The 20,563-nt window shown below is 43.2% G+C and overlaps 1 protein-coding gene across 1 annotated transcript in view; it reads left to right on the top strand.

Moving 5' to 3' along the window:
- The first annotated feature begins 115 nt into the window (after positions 1-115).
- rftn1a (raftlin, lipid raft linker 1a) overlaps positions 116-20,563 on the top strand; it is a 24,842-nt gene continuing 4,394 nt past the window's right edge. The window contains exons 1-6 of the mRNA XM_084919339.1: positions 116-451; positions 6,873-7,024; positions 13,656-13,839; positions 17,672-17,780; positions 19,506-20,229; positions 20,314-20,517. Coding sequence (XP_084775465.1) covers positions 6,877-7,024; positions 13,656-13,839; positions 17,672-17,780; positions 19,506-20,229; positions 20,314-20,517 — 1,369 coding nt within the window. The 5' untranslated portion in view covers positions 116-451; positions 6,873-6,876. The remainder of the gene's footprint in view (positions 452-6,872; positions 7,025-13,655; positions 13,840-17,671; positions 17,781-19,505; positions 20,230-20,313; positions 20,518-20,563) is intronic.

Here is a 20,563-nt window from a genome sequence, read left to right as displayed (position 1 = left end):
GACTACTTATTGGAGCAAAAACATCTGTAAATTACCCTGGGGTAGTCACTGAAGTAACTTTTTTTTTCCTCCCTCATCTAAAGGGGTGCATATTTCTCCTAAAGTGTTTCAGAGAATCCAAACCTAGAGCAGCGAGTGAGGAACAACAGGAAGGAGGAGAGAGGATGAGATAAACCGCCCTCTCCTTCACTCGTCTCCACCACACGCTGCTGCTGCAGGGAGGAAGAGGGACTTTATCGCTAGCCTGCAGTGAAGTCAGTTGTTTCTAAATGAAGGATTCGTGTTTTCTACCTATTGAAGCTGTCAGAGAGGAGAGTGAGTGCGTCTCATTCCAGCAGCAGTGACTGGAGCGCACACGGCAAAGAAATAAGAGGGAGGAGAGGGAAGCGCGTAGACTGACTCAAGCGTGAGGAGGTTTCCAGTACACCGTAAGACAGGGACTTGCGTGATCGTGAGTAAAAACAACTATAGGATTTTCTTTAATTTCTGCAAAGTAATGGGAGCAATGTGTATATGATTCTTGGCGTTTTGAGTTTGCGCATTTTTTTTTTAAAGTGCACATAATGTTTATATAACTTTTCTCACTGTTGAGTAACTTATCTTCTAGAGCTTACAGCTTTTAAAACAACTTTAAAGGCGGGGTTGCGTTTCCAAGAGTAAGAAATCCTTCTTTCTTTAGTTCTTTTTTACTTTAGATTTGGGAGCCTTGCACTATAAAACACCGGTGACAGCTAGAGAAATGCTTTTGGTTTAGACGTTCAGACAGTCATTTGATTTGTGTGATGTTGTGTGCCATTTATATTCATGGCGGAACGAAATGAATAAGCCTTCTGCTCACTGTCACAGGTTGAAGTGAACTCAAGATATAGCGTGACGGAGTAAGCTAAATGTGCCGAGCGGAGATGGAAAAGCGCATGTGTGTGTGCGTGTGTGCGCGCGCGTCACAACGTGAAAGATTTGGTGCGTAAGCGCCCTGTCATGTATCATTTCCCGTTCACTAAACTACCGCCGTTAACGGGCTCCACCAGCCAGCCACGTGTTGTGTGTGTGTGTGGTTGGGGTTGAACACACCAGAGAGGGGGGAAAAGGAAAACCAGAAACATGTAATTTCAAGCTAGGCTGCGCTCACAAAATGCACGGGACAGCGATTAGTTACACGGGTATGTATGACTGCTCACTGTACAGCAACAGCGGTGACTGACACCCAGTTTATCATACTGGCCGTGCTAAGAGCTGCCTGATGTTCTCTGTGTCACCAGTTATTCTCGCTCCTCTGATATCCAGTCTAATAGGCCCCAGTATGATGGATTCAGGAACCTCGGGGCTTAGTAAATTGATGCTCCAGTCTAAGCCATCTTCCTTTGTTCATAAACTGTGCTTTAAAAAAAAGAAAAGAAAAGAAAAATAGGCTGTGCGAGAAGCTGTGAGACAGACCAATACATCAATGTCATAATTTGTTTTTATCCTCCCAGTGCATCCTCATTAAAACACCGTTTGAGGTGACTACTTTGTTGCTTAGGGGGAGTCACACTTCGCTCCTAGCAACTTGACATGCTCCCTCTCTGCTCCCTGCCTGTCTTTTATCACTCTCTCTGTCTCCTTTTGCCTCATTGTATTTTTCCCCCTTCTCTTTCCTGATGATCAGCGTTCATCATTCTTGAATAGGATCTGAGTGGAGCTCCCCACCCAGTGGGAGGTGAGCTGACGCCCCAGGGCTTAGTCTGTCACCTCTAATTTTGAAATTCAGTGAAATACTGTGCAAACGCATGTATGTAAGATAGCTAAAATAAGCATGCAGTTTTCATTATAGTGCCTTGATTTACTGTTAAACAACTGCGTAAACTGCGTGACTTAAATCAGAGTTCCAAACTATTTTGGGAGCCAAGCCAACTTTATTTATAAAGCGCTTTAAAAACAGTAACCACTGACCAAAGTACTGAACAACGGACTTAAAATATATCATATAAAATAGAAAAATAATATTTGAGACCTATTTTATATAAAATATATATAAATTCAACAAATACATAGATTTTAAAGGGGAATAAGTCATACATAAAAATGTTTAAAAAAGGGATAAACTAATAACAAAACTCTGCATGTACACTAACCTATTTATAATGCCATCCACTCACAAATAGTACAAATTGTGGCTTTTAAAGTAGGCCCATAAAGGAAAATGGAAGCCAGCAGTGACTGTTTTATTTGCCTCTTTGTAGCTATAAATCACTTTAGTGCAACAGATACACAAGATAACAAGCACTATATGCTTATACTTGCTGCAAAAGGCAGCTAACACTCTTCTTTAACTTCTGGTAGCAAGCATGGTACAATTTCAAGCCCCTGTTGTATTTTTACTGTCCCAGAAACTGTAAATTAGACTACTGTAATCATTTGGTTTAAATAAGTATGTGGTTTTCATTAGAATTTGGTTAGTATTTCATTATGCTAGCAAATAGCGAAGAGATATTATTGTTATTACTCTGACAATAATATACTTAAACTAAACCTATGATGCTCATTTTTAATTCCGGAGTGTATTTGCATGAGTCACAGTTTAGAGTAATCCTTGCTTATTTTACGCTGGCCCAGAGTGCATCCCTCCCTCTTCTTTTAAGTCAGTTTTCTTGTGATTGGCTGCCCCTCATAAGCAGAAGATTTGAATGGCTGGTGGTTGGGGATCACATCCAGAGCTGTGCACCTGAGATGACCATATAAGGTGTGTCTGCTCTGTCTGACAGCATAAAGAGCTAAGAGAGAGAAACCTGTCTGAATCTGAGCCTTACCAGCAGTCAGAAGACTGACCTTTTAGTTCACATGATTTACTTGTAAATATGCTGATCCATGTTTCTGTGTATGATGGAAACATCTCTATTTTTGTAGCAGCACATACTGGAATATATTGCAGCCAAGCTCTGACATTCTCCATTGCTTTTAAATAATTGGCAACTTGCCCTGATCAGTCAACACACACACATAGACACACACACACATAGACACACACACACGCACACAGGTAGGATTTCCTCTTTTGTTCTATTGTGTTTTTGGAAGATGTCAAATGTCACTAAATGATTTTAGGGTGTATTTGTGTAAAAGGTTGTTAAAAAAAACTTCTACACATTCAAAAAGTGTCACATTTATACGCATCTGTTTTGTTTTTTAGTTTATTTCTTTTTATTTAGTTTATTAAACAATAAAACGCTAAAACAAGAGTTCATTTAGTCATGTAGATATGTCAAGATGTTCAAAATGAACTTCAGTATGGGAGGTTCATCAAAATGGGGAAGAAAGGCAATTTAAGTGACTTTGTATCTGGCATGGTTGTTGGTGCCAGATGGGCTGGTCTTGATCTGATGAGATTGTTACACACAACCGTCTCTAGAGTTTACAGAGAATGGTCCAGAAAGAGAAAATATCCAGTGAGCAGCAGTTCCTTGGGAAAAAAATGCCTTGTTGATGGGAGATTTCAGAGGACAATGGCCAGACTGCTTTAAGCTGACAGGAAGGCAACAGTAACTCAAATAATCCCCCCTATTTACAAGCAGGGTATGCAGAAGAGCATCTCTGAACACACAACATATTAAACCTTGAAGCAGATGTGCAACAGCAGCAGAAGACCGCACCAGATGCCACTGTTTTCAGCTAAAGCGACTAATACAATAGATTATGAGGGGCCTAATGCAGGTATGTTATTGAGTTAGACCTAAAACAATAACAGTGTTCAGTATCAGACAGAAAATGCCAGTTTCAGCTTTTCACCATTGTGGTGACTCCCAAGTGGTTCTATCTGCATTTACTCTGAAATTCCCACAGCCTGCGTCCATCATTTAGCTCTCACTCTGCTGCCGATGAATATTGCTACTTGGAAATCGGGCATCCCACACCCCCACCCTCCCACCCCTTCCCGTGTGGCACAGGAGTTAGCAGAGCAGTGGCATAGTGCAGACGGATTATGCTCTCGCGTAAATCTGCTGTCATTTCAAAACTCTCTGTTACAAGAGATTCTCTAATGAGAAGCCCTCTGCTACTCCCTGTCTGTCTCCCTCTTCACTCTGCTCTCTCTCTTCTTCTCTCCTTTTATCTGTCTCCCTCTTCACTCTGCTCTCTCTCTTCTTCTCTCCTTTTATCTGTCTCCCTCTCCTGTCTCTACCCGTTTAATGGATGTTTTTTTGCTGTCAAGGCCTTTTCTTGCCTGTGTGTTTGCGCGACAGCAAGCGAGAGATTCTGTTTGAAGTCGACATGTAGAGAAAAAGGCCTCGCGTGTAGCGAAAAAGGCCTCAAGTCTTCAACTCAGACGAGTTTCTGTTGCACTACAACCTAGGTTTTTCATTTCAGTGTTGCGTCCAATTACAGATACGGAATACAACGAAAGGGATAATGAGGTCTCGAATAAATAGAATAGAGCAGTTGGCCAGTCAGGACCAAGACCAATCACAATTTATATAAGAACAACTAAATCAGCTGTTACTATCAAAACGGTAAGTGTGTTATCCCAAGTCGTGATGGTTTCCCACTGTTGCATAGTGCCTTGTGAATGGAGTGAGACTTTGAATGGATGTGATGTGTCTGAAGATTTTGCATGGAATGGGGCAAAACTTGGAATCGGATGATGAGCAGATCCAAGGGAAGTGATGGAAGACTGTTGTCTCTCTATATGATTGTACTCCCTATCTTTCCTCCTCCCTCCTAAATTTGATCCTACCATCTACTCCTAAACCTAAATCCCTATTCCCTAACCAGCCAGGATGAAGTCTGCTAAACATCCCCACATTACCCTACCTTTACCCCCCTCAGCAGACAGAGTGTATTAAAGTAGAGCCCAGGAGGGAAAATATTTGGGAGTGGATGTACACGCTGTAACTCAGTCATAACTCGGGGCCTACTCGACTGTCTGTTTGCCTGTCTGGAGACACTGTAATACTTTTACGGGACTTAGTAGGCTCTGCAGGGGAGAAGACTCGTGAGACAACAGACAAAGGGAGTGGATGGCTAGAGGACAGGGAGTGTGGAAGGGCACACTGTAATGTTATATTGTAAAGACAGAAAGGATTAGAAGTGGCACATGGCAATAGATGCGGCAAAGGTTTCGTTTATTGGAATTCCCATCAGCTAAAGCTCAGCAGGATCTATTCTTCCTGGGGTCCACGCGGTGATATGAGGGACACAGTGAGAAGCGAGGTCGGGCAAGGTGAGGACTGAAATGGCATGACTGGAGAGATGTTAAGAAAAGAAATGTGGTTGGATGAAGCAAATGTAGAGGTCAGAACTGGTGACAAGAAAGAGGATGGTGCAAGACTGGCAATCAGACGGACACAAAAAGCAAGAATGAGAAAAATGAAGAGTTTACTGTAAGGATAATCAAGGCCATTGTGCCAGCAGTGTGCACGGAGTGGCCCTAATCAAAGGTGGTGGACAGAAGACGTAAGAGCGAGCGTTCTGCAAATTAAGAACAGGAGACAGCGAAGATCTAATGGTTTATGGGAGTTTAAGAAGGGTCAAGAGGAAAAGGGAGACAATCTGATAAGATATACTGTTGACTCTCCTTCTCCTTCCCCCAAAGCATCATCCCTCCATCTCTCCTCATTTGTCCTCATTATGAAGCAGCATGTTCTATTGAAAGAATGATGAGTTTTAATTATGTGCTCTTTGCAAAATTTATTATAACTGAGTGTACTGTTTTAAGGCAGATGACCTACAAAAATATAACAAAGCTGCTTCCCTTTTTATTTTTTGCAACTTTTTAACCTTTCAAAAATGCATGTACAATACGATAAAAACTGTAAGTCACCCAAACCCACATAACGCACACACACATAGACACACACATGCATGCATGCGCAAACCAGGCTTAATGTAGTCTGTTAGGATCGTTAGCCGAGTTAATGTCCATGCACTTGGCCCAATGGGAGCGTCTGTGTCATTCTCCATGCTCCCTGAACAGATATGGCGATACAGATATAGACCTGCCCCTGGGGAACACATATACACGCTCACAAGAACACACTCGCACCCATAGATATGCAGATGCCTCATCTTGTGACTCTTACGGGCCGTGGTAGACGGGAATATTAAGCTTATCTGTGGAGATGTTTGGAGAGTGCCAACCCTGTCACATCTGATTAGCTTGATTTTGGCCACGCCCCCCCAGTCTCTTGTCATTTAGCCCCTTTCTCTGCCCCCCTCTTTTTGTAATTCTACTTTCTGTTCCCAATCATTTATAGCATTTTCCAGAGAAATTTCAAGCCATACACCGAACTGTTTTTCCAATCACCTGTTCTCAAGGCAATCTGGTGTCCTTACATCATTTTTTTTTTACATTTATTAAAAGAACACGGATTTCTTTGTGCTTCAAGGCAAGCTTTGGATCAACATATAAATTGGTTAGCTGTACAACATGCCTAATACCTTGGTTCCCCTCTCCTCTCCTCTGTCTATCTAGTCTCGTGTCGCTCTGCTTGACAGGGCAGGAAATCAGTCTCATTTCTCCTTTAATTCGTTCTGATCAAACATGTCGCTCTCAATCAGCCCTATTTGATTAGGAGATGCCCGTATCACAGCCCACCAAGCAGGTAATGGCTGACGCTCTCATATTTCAGTGCGCTACAGCAGCACATGTGTCTGTGTGAGGTATGAACGTGCAAACCTTAGATACACACATTACCTCCCCCCCAAAAAATGGATTTAGGCTTGTGTGTGACTATCACACACTTTATTGGAAGTGCTAATGCATTTTGTATATTTAGAAACTCAATCGATTCCATGTCTCCCACTCAAGTCTTTGTTCCATGCTTCTCTGTTTTTTTTTTCCTTATCATCGCAGATCTTTTGAACAAGCTTTCTAATCTCACCCATCTCCTCTCCTCACACAGAGATATGGGGTGTAGGCTCCCAAAGTTGCGCAAGACCGAAGAGAAGCACAGCCCAGGAAATATCTACTCCACCCTCCGACGTCCTCAGGTGGAGACCAAAGTAGGAGTGGCCTACACCTACCACTTCCTGGATTTCCTGTTGGGAAAAGAAGGTATGAAGTGCAGCTCCACGTCCTGTCAGTCATCTCTGTTTAACAGACAGAAACATATCCCCATTTATGTGTACAGGTGTTTTCTTTGTTCTTCTTGAGAGCTCGAGCTGGCCCTGCGTAATCTCGCTGAAACACATACAGCAAGATCGCTGTTCACATCAGCTCTGTGGAGCTTTTTATCAGCATCCTTCAGCTCATTATATTTGTTATACGACCTACGCCTTTACGGTTTTGAAGCCATCCTGTTTTCTACGGTGAAAAAAAAAGCTTTGACAACCTGACTGTGAGCTCCTGCCAAGTGCCAAACTGACGTTAAAGCGAGTGAGTGAGTAGCTGGCAAACATAGGTGTGTAATTAGCAGCTAAAATAGCCAAATACAGTCCACGGTTACTAGAGGCCAAAACTGAAGGAAGGAAGAGCTGCAGGATACTTGACTCAGTTTTCCAGCTAACCAGTAACAAAAGTTAAAACAGATGCAGAGAGTTATTCCTTCTTAAGTGCCAGAACCATAAATAAGAAACGAAGTCATCACCCATTAGCAGTATCATCTGTCTGTTCCATATTGTTTCAGCTTAGTCTAATAGCTATTGGCTTTAACAAGAGCTCTCTCAGTATTTGTTTCCTTTGTAACCGATAGATCGGTTTTATAATTGATTCTTGGCAGAGCGAATCTAAAGATGCCTTTACAAATTTTAGTTCCCAAATCCTTCTGCTTCCTAACAATCGCTATGACAGCAATGAATGAGTGACTGACTAAGTGAATGACTGATAGAGATTTCAGACGCAGCTCAAATAAGAAGAATAAATCTTGGCCCTGATATGCAGGAGGCAAGCTTCATTCAGATCTGATTCCTGTTTGTCCCAGTTCCAGTCTGGAGGAGGCTCCGAGGAATGTGCCTTCACATTTGGCCATTCCAAAGTGATTCGGAGGAATTCTTTAAACTGAGCCTGGTTGTTTGCTGCAGTTTGCTGTTTTATGTCGAACTCTCCTTTGCTTTGTCATCCTGAACTCTGGTTGCAGATTTGTGTGCACGCATGTGTGTGTGTACTACTCGTAAAATAGCCACAGTAGCTATTCTAACTTTAAACAGTCAAGTGAAATGTTTAGGTCAGCAGCTCTTGTCTTTTTTTTCATACATTAAGTATCTTGAGGGAAGAAAGTGGCTTATAAGTTGAAGTTGTTTATGAGTGCAGCTCCTTTTGCAGTGAGTTCAAAGCCTCTAATTCTGAGATTCAGCTGTTATTGTGCTGCAGCAATGCCCTCTAACATCTCTTTGCTGCTCCCTCTCACAGTGACAGTGTACTAAAGCTGACGAGCGTGCGCGACATGCCGCCTTTGGAAATGCGCGTTTTTGTTTGCACCGTTTTGCAAATATGAACGACTGTGTGTCTGATAATGCGTGGGCGTGTATGCTGACTGCGTCTTTAGAACATTTGATGAGAATCCTCAAGAGGCATTTGGTTTCTAAAAATACTTATTCTGCCATTATGCCGGTGTGGTCTGTGGAGAGAAGGCGTGAGGGGGAAAATAGGGGTGTGAAGGAGAAACCGTTGCGTCGAAGCCTCTTTGCCTTATGGCTTAATGTTTCTAAGACCCTCTGCTGTGCACTTCATCACCTGACAAGGAGAAGCAGGTGCGAGCAGCTCACCGAAATCCTTTTTCTGTTCGAGTTTCAAATGCAACAGTGTTACAGACAGCAGGCACAAAGCCACAGCCAAGTGGCACTGGTCCGGTTGCCAGTCGGCTTCGTTTTCAGCCAGCCCTGTTATGTTTGGCAAGTGGGTTAGGCTCTAGTGTTGGCAGAGAGAAATATGGCAACCCCAAATGGTGGTGACCAAAACAGACAATAGACATGAGGATTGCTTGTCTTCCTTGTTGCTGAAGGCGGTAGCAGATAAATTGTCTAATCACATGTGCCGCAGCATACACACATATAGATACAGGAGGACCACACACACTCTTACACAGTGATCATATAAGCATCCACGGTCCTACATTCACACACAAAAAAACACTTCATAGCACTTAGTCAACAGAGTTAGTGTTATCTTTCAACAGACAGGCAGGTCATTTATATGGTAAACTCACTGACGCCACCTGAGCTGCTTAAGATTGGTAGACTATTTTAGGATAAACACAGCTACTATGAATTGATTTTGTGTGTGTGTGTGTGTGTGTGTCTGTGAGAGGGTATATGCCGGCCCCTCTCTCTCCATTTGTGATAGAGAGACCAAGAGAATTGAAGGATTCCTGGAGGATTATCTGATTGTTTGTGGAGATTGAGAGACCTCATTCCCAGCAAAGGGATTTATTTGTATTTGTGTGTGTGCGCGTGTATGTGTATGTGTTTGTGTGTATGTAGGAGGCAGATAGAGGAATCTGTATGTCAGCCTGTGTCATTGAGGAAACCCACGGTCAAATGCGTGCTTTAATTCAATTTGGCTTCCATTAATAGTATTATTTCCCTGCCAGCATGACATGATGACTCCTCCACAGTAACGAAAAACAAATATTTTCCCCGGTGCCGCTGTGAAATATGGGAGACTGGATGGCTGTTTATTAAACTAAGTTGTGTTCTCGGGAAGAGGAACTTAATATTCAGAGTGAGGAGGAGCACAGTGTGATTTCTAACTTGACCTTTGACCGCTGAGTGATGAAACTCACCAGAAACAATGTTGCTGATGATACAGTATCAGCCTTTGTTTTCTGAGCTCTCGCAGTGGTTGAGCTAAAAAAGAAAAATATTATTTGTTTTCCATGTGACTAAGCCCAGCTCCGGGTCACGGCAACCCTGTGATTAATCCAATGAGGATGAGGAGAAATATGTTCAACATTTCGGGCATTTGCCCTGCGGTTCACACATGGCCATTTATTTGGTTTGTCAAGGCACGTCTCGTCACGTGACTCCATTCTAATGTCTCCTTCTATTCAGCGGTCTTATTACTCTCTAATCACCAGTCTGCTGTAGCTTGACAGATCGTCTTGGCTTGGCGAAAGGTACCATGATCTTCATTATTGCTGCTGTAACACTGATCGGTTACCTCGACATTGTCAGCGTGAATGTATGAAATCTAACAGCCAGGTGTGGCATTTAAACCCGGCCGGCTTTGGTGTGGAAGATCTGCTCAGTAATGAACAGAAGAAATGAAAAAGAATGGAAAACCAGGTAGAAAAGAGTGGAGAGTGCAGTCATGGTGGTTTATTAGAGAACAGAGGACAAAAAAAAAGAAGAGTTGTGGTGAATGCTAGCTGGGTCTGGTGCGGGGAGGGGAACGAGCAGCTTGTGAGTGAGGAGAGAGGAGAAGTCGAGAGAGAGAGAGCTAGAGGTGTGAGAACGAGTGAGCGGGAGCCAGGACTCTGCCGACGTGTGAGGAAGGAAGTTAGGTGTGATGCTGTGTGACTAACGCTGGTCTCTGGAGCAGACAGCGAGGAGCTGAACTCTGCTGATGACTTTCTGCTGCCCTGCAGAGATGGAGACCCACTCGGCTCATTAAAACTTACAACATGTGTCTAATGCTCAGCTCTGTGTGTGTCCCTGTGTGTGTGTGTGTGTGTGTGTGTGTAGCTGGAGCTGTTTGCGGTGCTTTTGCATACCTGTGGGCAAGTTTATTTTCGAGCAGAGTTATGCGCACAGTTTTTGCAATGGTTTTGCGTGTATAATTGAAGTATTTTTTGTGTACTTCACTCACACCACAACGTTATGGCGGATTTTTCCTTACATGGCCTTGCTATTAGAATATCTCTTGTGATGCATTTGGCATGCCACAGATCCATCACTTTGTGGCATCTGCACATTGCCTGACGCATTATTTTTCAAGGTAAGCATATCAACATTTTTCAAAACAGAGAGCTTGTCAGCCTGACGTAGTTCAAATCATTCCATTTTTTTTTTTTTGCAGTTTCAGTCTTATTGGCAAAAGGCCTTGAGAGAATGCCAGCAAAGATGGCAGAGAGATGCTATGTGTCAAAAGTGAGCCAGACTAGAATTCACAGCATCACAAGTACATGGGCACTGTATGTGCCTTAAGCGCCACACTGTGTTCTCACCACAGCAAAACCTTTTCTCTCTGGTTTGTACTCGTCAGCCATTTTTTGTGAACCCGACGCTTTCTCTGAGACATTTCTCATAAAATGTGTGTACTGAGGAGATCGTTCCTCCATTGTCAAAACTCAGATACTGACTGGCAACTCTCATAACTTGGAGCTACATTCCTCAAACGGCGGGGGAGCTCCAGGCTCCTGGAAGTTGATTATTTTATAGTCACTGTTTTGGCACATATCCTCGCCTAAAACCTCTGCAAGTCATTAGAAGGCTATTTAAATAAACGTGAACCTCCAGCAAGCAGGGGGATAAGCCTTGAGGGTGGCTGTAAGTAGTAATCCCCATGCATCACCTAGCAGGCTTAGCGCAAGCGCTTTCTTCCTAACGCACGCACACACTCAGACAACAGAGGCAAAAAGATGGCCCACACGCGCATTCGCTCGCACAGTGATGCTGTGGCACACATACACTGCAAAATATGCTTTACAGTCACACATTGAAATTCTGGGATTTGTACAAGGAATTAATAAGCCCTTTAAGGCAACTACAGGAAGGGGATGACTCTCACGCTCTACATGTAGCTTGTGAAATCATGGGTCAAAAAGTCAGACATTGCCTTTAGCCCAGTGTGGCAATGATGTGGTCAAAGCTGAGACAAAAATAGAAGATCCACAGAACTGTCCCACAGTTGCTTCTTGTGCCCGTGAAACAATGTATCCTTGGATTAGTCTCTCTTTTAAGCAGTTGTAGTGTGTGGATGGACATTTTGATAAAAACACTCATACTTACTTAAATGTGCACTTTGCCCTCTTAGTTTCAAACCCCAAAAGTCACAGAAAAAAAGACAGTTTGATACTGATGCACCCATCAGACTCTTTCACCCTTCTGACACTAACCTCCCTGGCACCACAAAACTCCAGCCGGCTTTTCGGCCCTGAGCCGTTCCCATTCTGGAGCAGAATCGCATCCTCCCTTTTAAATCCCACAGTGGCAGACGGTATAAATGAAGTCGCTTCCCAGCCTAAAGCACTTGCAGAACACCCTAATAACTTTCTGTATTCCTGTCGACATTAGCTACGATGCCTCGCCTGCATCTCGTTGGTGGGTGAGTGCCAGCCGTGCAGGGCTAATGACGGCTAATGACTGTTTACGGTGACAGGATCGTTGTTATCCCCCCCACACCACCACCACCCTACCCCAGTCTCCAGCTGTTATTATTATTATCACTGTACTGCTTTTGATAAGTCCCCACAGACACCCTTTTAAGTGTTTGCCTGATGAAAGGCTCTTGTGGTTCCAAGCATTTATGCCAAAATGATGTGATGGTTGGATTTTCTCTGGGAGTTTTTTTCCCCTTTCTTTCTCCTATTGTTTCACTGAGATGGGAGTCAGGAGAATGTGTCCTCATGTGCTTGTATCCCTAACATACTTGCCAGCTTCTTGGGTGTCTGTATGTGTGTGTATGTGTGAACATGCCAGATGATGAGGAACAAATTGAAAATGAGATGGTTTGCACATTTTCTTTCCCTCTCTCTCTCCATGTGTGGATGTCTGTGTGTTTTGTGTGTGTGTCTAGTTAATTTATTCAGGTTATTTTCTCTTCTCCAGACCCATGCAAATGAGATTGAATGGGGAAGGATGACAAGCATTCAGGCACAAACAGACAGCCTCATCTCTCGCTCTCTTTCTCTGCTCTCCTCCTTCTCCAACCCAGCTCTGCTAACTGACTCGTTCTTTCTGTCTGCTGTTTTCTTTACTTGTCTTCTCTATTTTTTTTATTCCCCTCCCTGCCGTCCTCCTCCCTCTCACACACCTGGCTTCGCTCAAACACCCAGCCACGTGCATGCTTCCTTAAAAGCCTGTAAACAGGCAGAGAGCCTTACTACAATGCACCGACCTCAAGAGGGTCGCTCTCACAAACATTGCGCTCTCCCTGGTGGATTTGCCTCCATACGATAAGCCCTGCTAACCATTTCCACTGAAGTAAACGGGTTTTCTTTCCATTGTGTTTGGTAATAAGAGAAGCAGCTCTGTGTTAGCGATTGCTGCTAATACCGTACGCCCAAACAGCCGATGTGATAGCATTGTCTGTCAAACCTTTTGATGTATGTGTGTACGTGTGTGTGTGTCTGTGTCGGGGGGAAAGATGTGTTAAACTCTCTGTTAATATGGGCGAATGTGGTTCCAAATAAGCACTTTCCAGCATCTGTCCATCCATAACAGTGTGTGTCCCTGCACGCTTGTGTGTGTTTTCCAAAAGCCAGACTGTGCTGGTGACAGTGAGGACAGAGGCTAATAGTTCCGGTGTAATTAGTTTCAGATTTAGCATGAAGATGCCATGTGTTGTTGTTCAGTGTGAATTATCATAATGAAACATGCTCCATCTTTGTTCCTTCACACCCTTTGTCCCTTTGTCTCTTTCCCCACCTCTCTGTTTTTTTTTCTGCCCCCACCTCTTTGTTTCAGCTTTTATCCACTCCTATGTAATTCTCTGCCACCTTTTACAACCTGCTCCTTATTTCCCATTACCCTATCCTTGTATAACCTTGTTGTTCTCCCTTTCCTCTCACCCATTTTCCTCCCTCCAGAGGTGCCGGTGTCATCAGTCCTTTGTCTGTCCTCGGTCAGAGAGCTGCCGGTTCAAGTCAGGGAGCTCTACACACAGGGTTTTGTCCTGGTTGCCGTCCACCCTTTTGTTCACCCCTGTGGGCCCCGCCAAGCACACATCCAGCGCCAGCTCCACCGGGCCGTGCTGGTCCGAGAGACACCGAGGTAAACCTATTAAACATGCTTGTGCCTTGAGCAACTGTACCCAGCTTTAGGGAAGAAATTGTAACCTGTAAGATTATTCACTCTAGATTGATTAAGATAATTAAGATGATTAATTTGCAGCCTCATTTAGGCACTCGTTTGAAGCTGCCAGCCTATGTGACTTCATTGTTTTGACATGGAAGCCAATTGAGACTCATTATCACAAGCTTCCTCACCTGCTTTTTTTTAATTGCTGGTGAGTCAGCCACTTAAAATGGCTAACTTTAGCTCTGTATCCCAATTCTCTCACTCTTGACTATAAATGTAATATACTGTACTGAGACTAAATCGTGTAGCTGTCTCATCTGTAACCCAGTTCCTCTTCACTTCTTGCATGTTTCCAACCTGAGTTCATTTTCAGCATCTCATCAAAGAAGTTAATGAACCCAAATATAAACCATGAGCTCTCCTAACACTGTTCATTATTTATGAGTATATATCATCATATGTGTAGTCCTGTTGATGTGTTTATTGATGGCTCTGTTTCATTTTTATCTTTGCATCATATTAAGTTTTCCCAATGTTCTCCGTCTGTTTTCCTGATTTTCATTTATCCTATGTTGACGTTCCTGTTTTTTCCAGTTGCCTGTGCTAGCTTTTTAGCCATTTTGGCACAGGAAGTTGTCTTGAGACTGTTTGTATTGTAAGGTAAAGACACTAGAATATTATTCAGAGAACCCCTGTAGTCAGACAATCCCCAATGAGTAAGCACTTGGTGAGAGTAGAAAGGAAGAACTCTCTTTTAACAGGAAGAAACTGCAGAACTGGGCTCAGGGAAGGTGAACTGTCTGCTGCAATTGGTTGTGGGGTGGAGGAGAAAGAGCGGGGGAAAAAAAAAAAAAAAAAAGGAGCACAGACAAAACACAAACTTTAGGAGACAGAAGAGAAACGTTTATGAAATGCTACTGTGGCATGAAAACGAGCTGGTAATGAACAATGGTGAAAGGAGGAGGAATGCTCAGCCAGCCTAAAGCAGCACAACTAAGTAAGGGTTCAGTGTCATGTGATCCAGCCCCAATTATAAGCTTTATCAAAAATGAAAGTTTGGGCCCTAATCTTAAAAGTAGATAGGGTGGCTGTCTTCAGAGTCCAAACTGATAACTGTAGGCTCTTCTTCTGGAAATTGAAAATATGCCTCTGCACTCTGAGATTGAAGAGCTCTGTTGGGATACGATGGTACTATGAGGTCTATAAGATATGATGAAGCCTTATTATTGAGGAATATTGAACCAGACGTTTGGTACATTTCCCATGGTCTTCTATATGATCAAACTTCTTTGGACAAGAGTTTCCCGTACTGGCTGTTAGAAACAAAATAAGTTTAGGGCACTCCTGCATATTACTTTTCAGACCCAGAGGATAGATCAGTTTTATAGTTTGGGGAGTACTAAATTTTATGATGACTTCAGTTGCTCCCAGTAGAAGAATAATGGTTGGCTAGTCTGACCATAAGAGGTTTAAAATGTTTCTCCCATTTTGTGACTTACCTAAAAATCTGCCCGACTAAATTTAGAGAAACATTTATGTTTCAGGGATTCACTAAGGTTTAGCACTGTCATCAGTTCAATTCAATTCATTTTTATTTATATAGCACCAAATCACAAAAACAGTTGCCTCAAGGTGCTTTATATTGTAGGGTAAAGACTCTACAATAACAGAGAAAAAAACCCAACAGCCAGATGACCCCCTATGAGCAAGCACTTGGTGACAGCGGGAAAGAAAAATTCGCTTTTAACAGGAAGAAACCTTCAGCAGAACCAGGCTCAAGGAAGGGCAGCCATCTGCTGCGACAGGTTGGGGATGATGGGAGAGAGAGGCCAAAAGACAAACAGTGAAAGAGAGCCAGAGTTTAATCATTACTGATGGAAAGAGAGGTGAGTGAGGAACACCTCAAGGGTTTTGTAGCCACAGCTTTCCCATCTAGTGGCCTTCAGATTCAAGGCACTTCTGCATTGGCTTCTATTTTTCTGACCTGGAAGTTATGTTCATGCTTTTTACAGTCTATGGCAGGTATATCAAGCTAATTTTACACTTTGAGCCACATAGAGACCACTTTGATCTCAAGTGGGCCGGACCAGTGAAACTCCTCTTTCTGTCAGTGTGAAGAAGTTAAACTACACATTTAATCTCTCAAATATTGTAATATAAGAAAAAAAAGTTACATTTCAAAAAAAACTTTTGATGACAGATTTTTTTTTCTTCACTGTGAAAATGTTACATTTCTATTGTAGTGGGGAAAAAATGGATATCTTCTGTCATTCATTTTTTTTTTTTACCCATTAGTTGATCACTTTGGTGTAATATGAAGTGCCATGGTGGAGGTCTTTATCATTAAGAAAAGCTTTAAAGTGGTGAAAATACTGTTCACATTTTCCAAAGTCGGACTGGAGTCTTTGCCAGGGTGATTCTGGTCCTGGGACACCTCTGGTCTATGGTTAGCAGGCTAGCATGAGGAAGTGTTGCTAGCATAAAAAAAATGGTGTGCCTCATGTTGGAACTAGCATGGCTACAGAGCTGTAGTCTATAAGCCCACCAGTATTTGAACAAAGAGGAAATTCTCTCTTTGGATATTTTTTTTAGATGGTGGTAGTTTATTGCATCCCATTTCTGTCATTATTTTTTTTCCATTTTCAAGATATATGGATAGGATCTGATCCTTTTAACAGCTCATGCTCGCTCCAACAAGTCATCATCTTACTAGAACCTTTTTAAAATAAAAATTTGAATAAAGATGTCTCATGTAGACAGGATCATTCCTTTGTCTTTCATTCAGAGAGCTTTGATTACATAGTTTGTAAACTCCCATTGGTTGTTATCTATAGACCATGAAATTAAAGGCATTACTTTGTTTAGTCTGCAGTTTTTGGAGAGCCTTCTCTCTTCCTCTTGTGTGAATTCAAGCAATGGTTCACACACACACACACACACACACACACACACACACACACACACACACACACACACACTGTAGTGTACCGACAGGTGCCAAGCTGCTCCTTTGATGCCCCTCCTGCCAAGTGGTCCTGCTGCTTCCTGGCACCTGTCACCGTGGAGACGGCTGATTGCATCATCAGCACTCGCCAGAGGGGAACGGCACACTGAAAGAGAGAAACCATCTCTCCATCCTTTCATCTGCTTTCTTCAGTGATGACCGTCCCCCACTTTTCCTTTGTCCTCGTCACCCCCCCTTCGTCCCCTTTACTCTGCCTTTTATCTCCCCATCACCACCATCCCCTTTCATCAAAAACCCTAAAAATGAAAGGGAAAAAAATATGACAGATCTACTGTTTCAAATCTAGCTGAGAATGTCGCTCACGCCTCAGAGCGCAAGATATTACCACGGCCTTCCCACTGACCTCAATCCAAATCGGTGTATCTGAATACTCCTTTTATGATGGTGTCTTGTAGTGGGAGCAGAAAGAAATTCAGTCCTTCTTCTGTCTAATAAGTCTTTTGTGGTTTTGATGAATGTGTGTTCTCCTAAAATGGAAAATTCTCCCTGTATCAGATTTGACATTATGTTTCTGCTGCAATCATTTTGAGCCAATGAGTGCTTGTGAACAGGAGCACATCTGCCAGATACTATATAGCTGTGGCTCCTTTAGACTAATGCTACTATGTAATGCTACTTGGTCATGCTGTGGCTATAATGACCAGGACATAAAAAACTAAATGAGACCGTCTAGCACAATGTCATTAGAGAGCCAGCGCATTCTGGCATTTTCTACTTCACAAGAGCAGAATTTAGCTTAAGTATAAATTTCTCACCTTAAATTTATTTCTCACCCTTTAGTTCAGAGAAAAGCCAACTGAGATGGGCAAGAAATCGTCTGGAGACGGATGTCTGTGTGGCTGGTCATCAGGCCGCTGACCCAGAAGTCATCCAGAGCTACGTCAAGAGGGTGAGTTCAATTGCAAGTGTAGGCAGCTCAAGCTTCACTGTGTCATATAGATGTAAAATAGTATGTCACTTTCATCGCCTCGTATACCCAACACATCATAAAGTGTTACTTTATTGAAGCCGCATGTGCAGAATGCTGGTCCTCATGTTTCTACAAGTATTTGGAGGAAAGGTCTTGTTGTGAAAAATGCACACAGGTTGTTTCCTGCTTGGTCAGAAGAAGACAGGAAGACATTAAGTATATTTAAAATTCTTCTTCTTTCATGGTTACCTTACCATACTTACCCTCCTCGCTCACTGTCTCCATACCTGTTGTTTCTCTGTGTGTGTGTGTTTGTGTGTTTCACGTTGGCACAGCACGACTGTGACGGTAAAGGAAATATTACCCTGCTCATATGGCCACAGGCAACTGCCTATAATTGCCTGTCTGTGCCATATGGTAGCTCTGCCTTTGGTACTAGCATGCAGATCGTCTTCATTTCAAATGGGGCTTTTCCATTTTAAAATCTTGCAAATTCACCTGGCTGAAGAGATTTTAACAACGCGTTGTGACAGGAGCTGAACAAAAACCCAAGCCCAGATGTCATACGTAGGACCCAAGAGGGAGTTTAAAAAAAAAGATGGAAGAGAAGAAATCAGCAAAAGACACTGGATTTTGACTAGTTTCCAATTACACTGTTTGCTAAACCCGTAACAAGGAAACCAAAGGAGAAGGAACATAACGAAGAGAATGTCATTGTAAACTACAGAAAGAAGTAAGCCCCAAAGATGGCATGCCAACACAGAGCCTCATGGTTGGCATTTATCAGCTGTTAAACTCACTTTTAGTCTCTCTGCTCATGAATTCTCCAACAGTTCTACATTGGGAAATGAAAATGTGCACTATTGAATAGATTGGCATTTGAACACCCAGAGAGCACAAAGGAAAACCTGATTGGATGGAAATGCACATCACTGAGTATAATATGATAGGCTTCGGCAGCATGACATGAATAACCAATCAGATCACAAGCTGCCAGAGAGAGTTCGAGATAAGAACCCAGGAGCTGCATCGAGCAGGCAGACTGATGGAATATATATGTGTGTGTGTGTGTGTTCAGTTTTGAAATTTTATACTTTTTTTTTCTCGCCCCACTAGCGTACCCGCTCTCAGTCTGCCTCTGGACATACTCATCAGATAAATCTGTGTGTAAACTGTGCGCGTGTGTTGGTAATAGCGAGTGTTTTTAAAAATGTGATATGCATGTATGGACGAGTGAAGTGTCAAAAGTAGCGGGTAATAGGGGAAGATGTGTCTCATTATTGTTCAGTGTTAGTTTGCAATCTGATTTCTCTCCTGTCGAGTCTGTCTAAAACTGTCAGCCCAAATATCAGCTGACAATTAACCACCAGAGCTCCGTGGGAGGGAGCAGCATGCGCACACATACACAGACGCACACACAAACTCTGTCACACATGTACACACACGGGTGCGTTGAGATAATGAGGTCCTTTTGTCATTTGAATATTTGATCTTTGCAGATGATTAGGTAGGTTGTTATTTTGCAGAATATCTAGTCTGCGTATGTCAGCCTTTGTTTGTGTGTAAATGAGGCTTTGTTTGCCTATAGTAAAAAAAAAAGACTGCAAATTTATTTGTGGTGCGGTGAAAGACATCCTTTATATGTATGCATCGCTCAGATTTGTTATAATAGAGCGTATGGGTGTGCGTATATTGCCGTTGCAGATCCAGGATGTAGCAGAGCAAGGTGTGATGTTTGTGGGCTTTCTCCAGCAGCCGGGGGGAGGACCTTGTTTCTTAGGAAATTGGGATCCCGACGAGCTGTCGTCCTTACATTCAAGCCCTTCTCCCATACATCGACACCCCTTCAGTGCCAACACCAGCCCAACGGATCCTACAGAACCTCGTCAAAATGGTGCTGAAACTGATCGGTGCTCCTCTGATTTAGATCATTGTGAGTTTAAATGTAATCCACAGGAGCACAGCACTTTGGGCCCAAGAGAACCAGACTTTAGCCCCGCCCCAGGAGAGTCTAGTGAACAAGTTCTTACCTCACAGATCAGCTTCAAAGAGTCAACGAATGAACCTCGAAATCACGTCAAACCTGGTTTAGACACAGTTCAAAGCTCTGCAGAGACCCAGGGGAACGGGCTAAGTCCGACCCTTCCAGAAACAGTAGGTTCAACAAGGCCGCAGGAGCGTGGTGTACCAGGAGCTAAAGGAAACTTGAGTGGATGCACAGAAAAACGTTTTAGCCTTCCAGACCAGAGAGAGAGACGTGGTTCAAGCTCAGACAGCTGGCTCAGCTCTCCAGAGCTGGATCGTAACAGTGAAAGAAAGTCTGCTTGTGCACGTGGGCAGAGCACAGTGACGACGCACAACAACAACCACATCAGGCTAAAGCGTTCCGAAGAAGACAAGGGGGCAACCTCGCCACTGGCGCAGGCCAGTAAGTACGCAGGATCCTGTTTGCTTGTTTACTAGTTGGGTTGTTTCTCCGTTTGTGAATTTTACCTGTTTGCATGTCCTGTAGGAATGCAGCTCTTTGCACTGTACAACCACACAGAAGAGCTGAACAGCTCTATGAGGTTCTACTCACTCAGGGTGCCACTGCAAGTGCAAAAGGAGGCAGGGCTAATCACAGAAGTTGATGCACACTGGCTCGACCACTTGACCCAGCATTTCAACAGCGGAGCACACCTCATTGATGGGTTTTTCCATCTCGGAGATGATAACGGTAAGTCCTGTAACCATAGCAATGCAACACCATTTTTCCATGTACT

Source organism: Perissodus microlepis, chromosome 22 (assembly GCF_051167445.1).
Source record: "Perissodus microlepis isolate ML-2025 ecotype Zambia chromosome 22, ASM5116744v1, whole genome shotgun sequence".
NCBI classification, from domain to species: domain Eukaryota; kingdom Metazoa; phylum Chordata; class Actinopteri; order Cichliformes; family Cichlidae; genus Perissodus; species Perissodus microlepis.
This window is presented reverse-complemented; position numbering and strand designations above follow the sequence as displayed.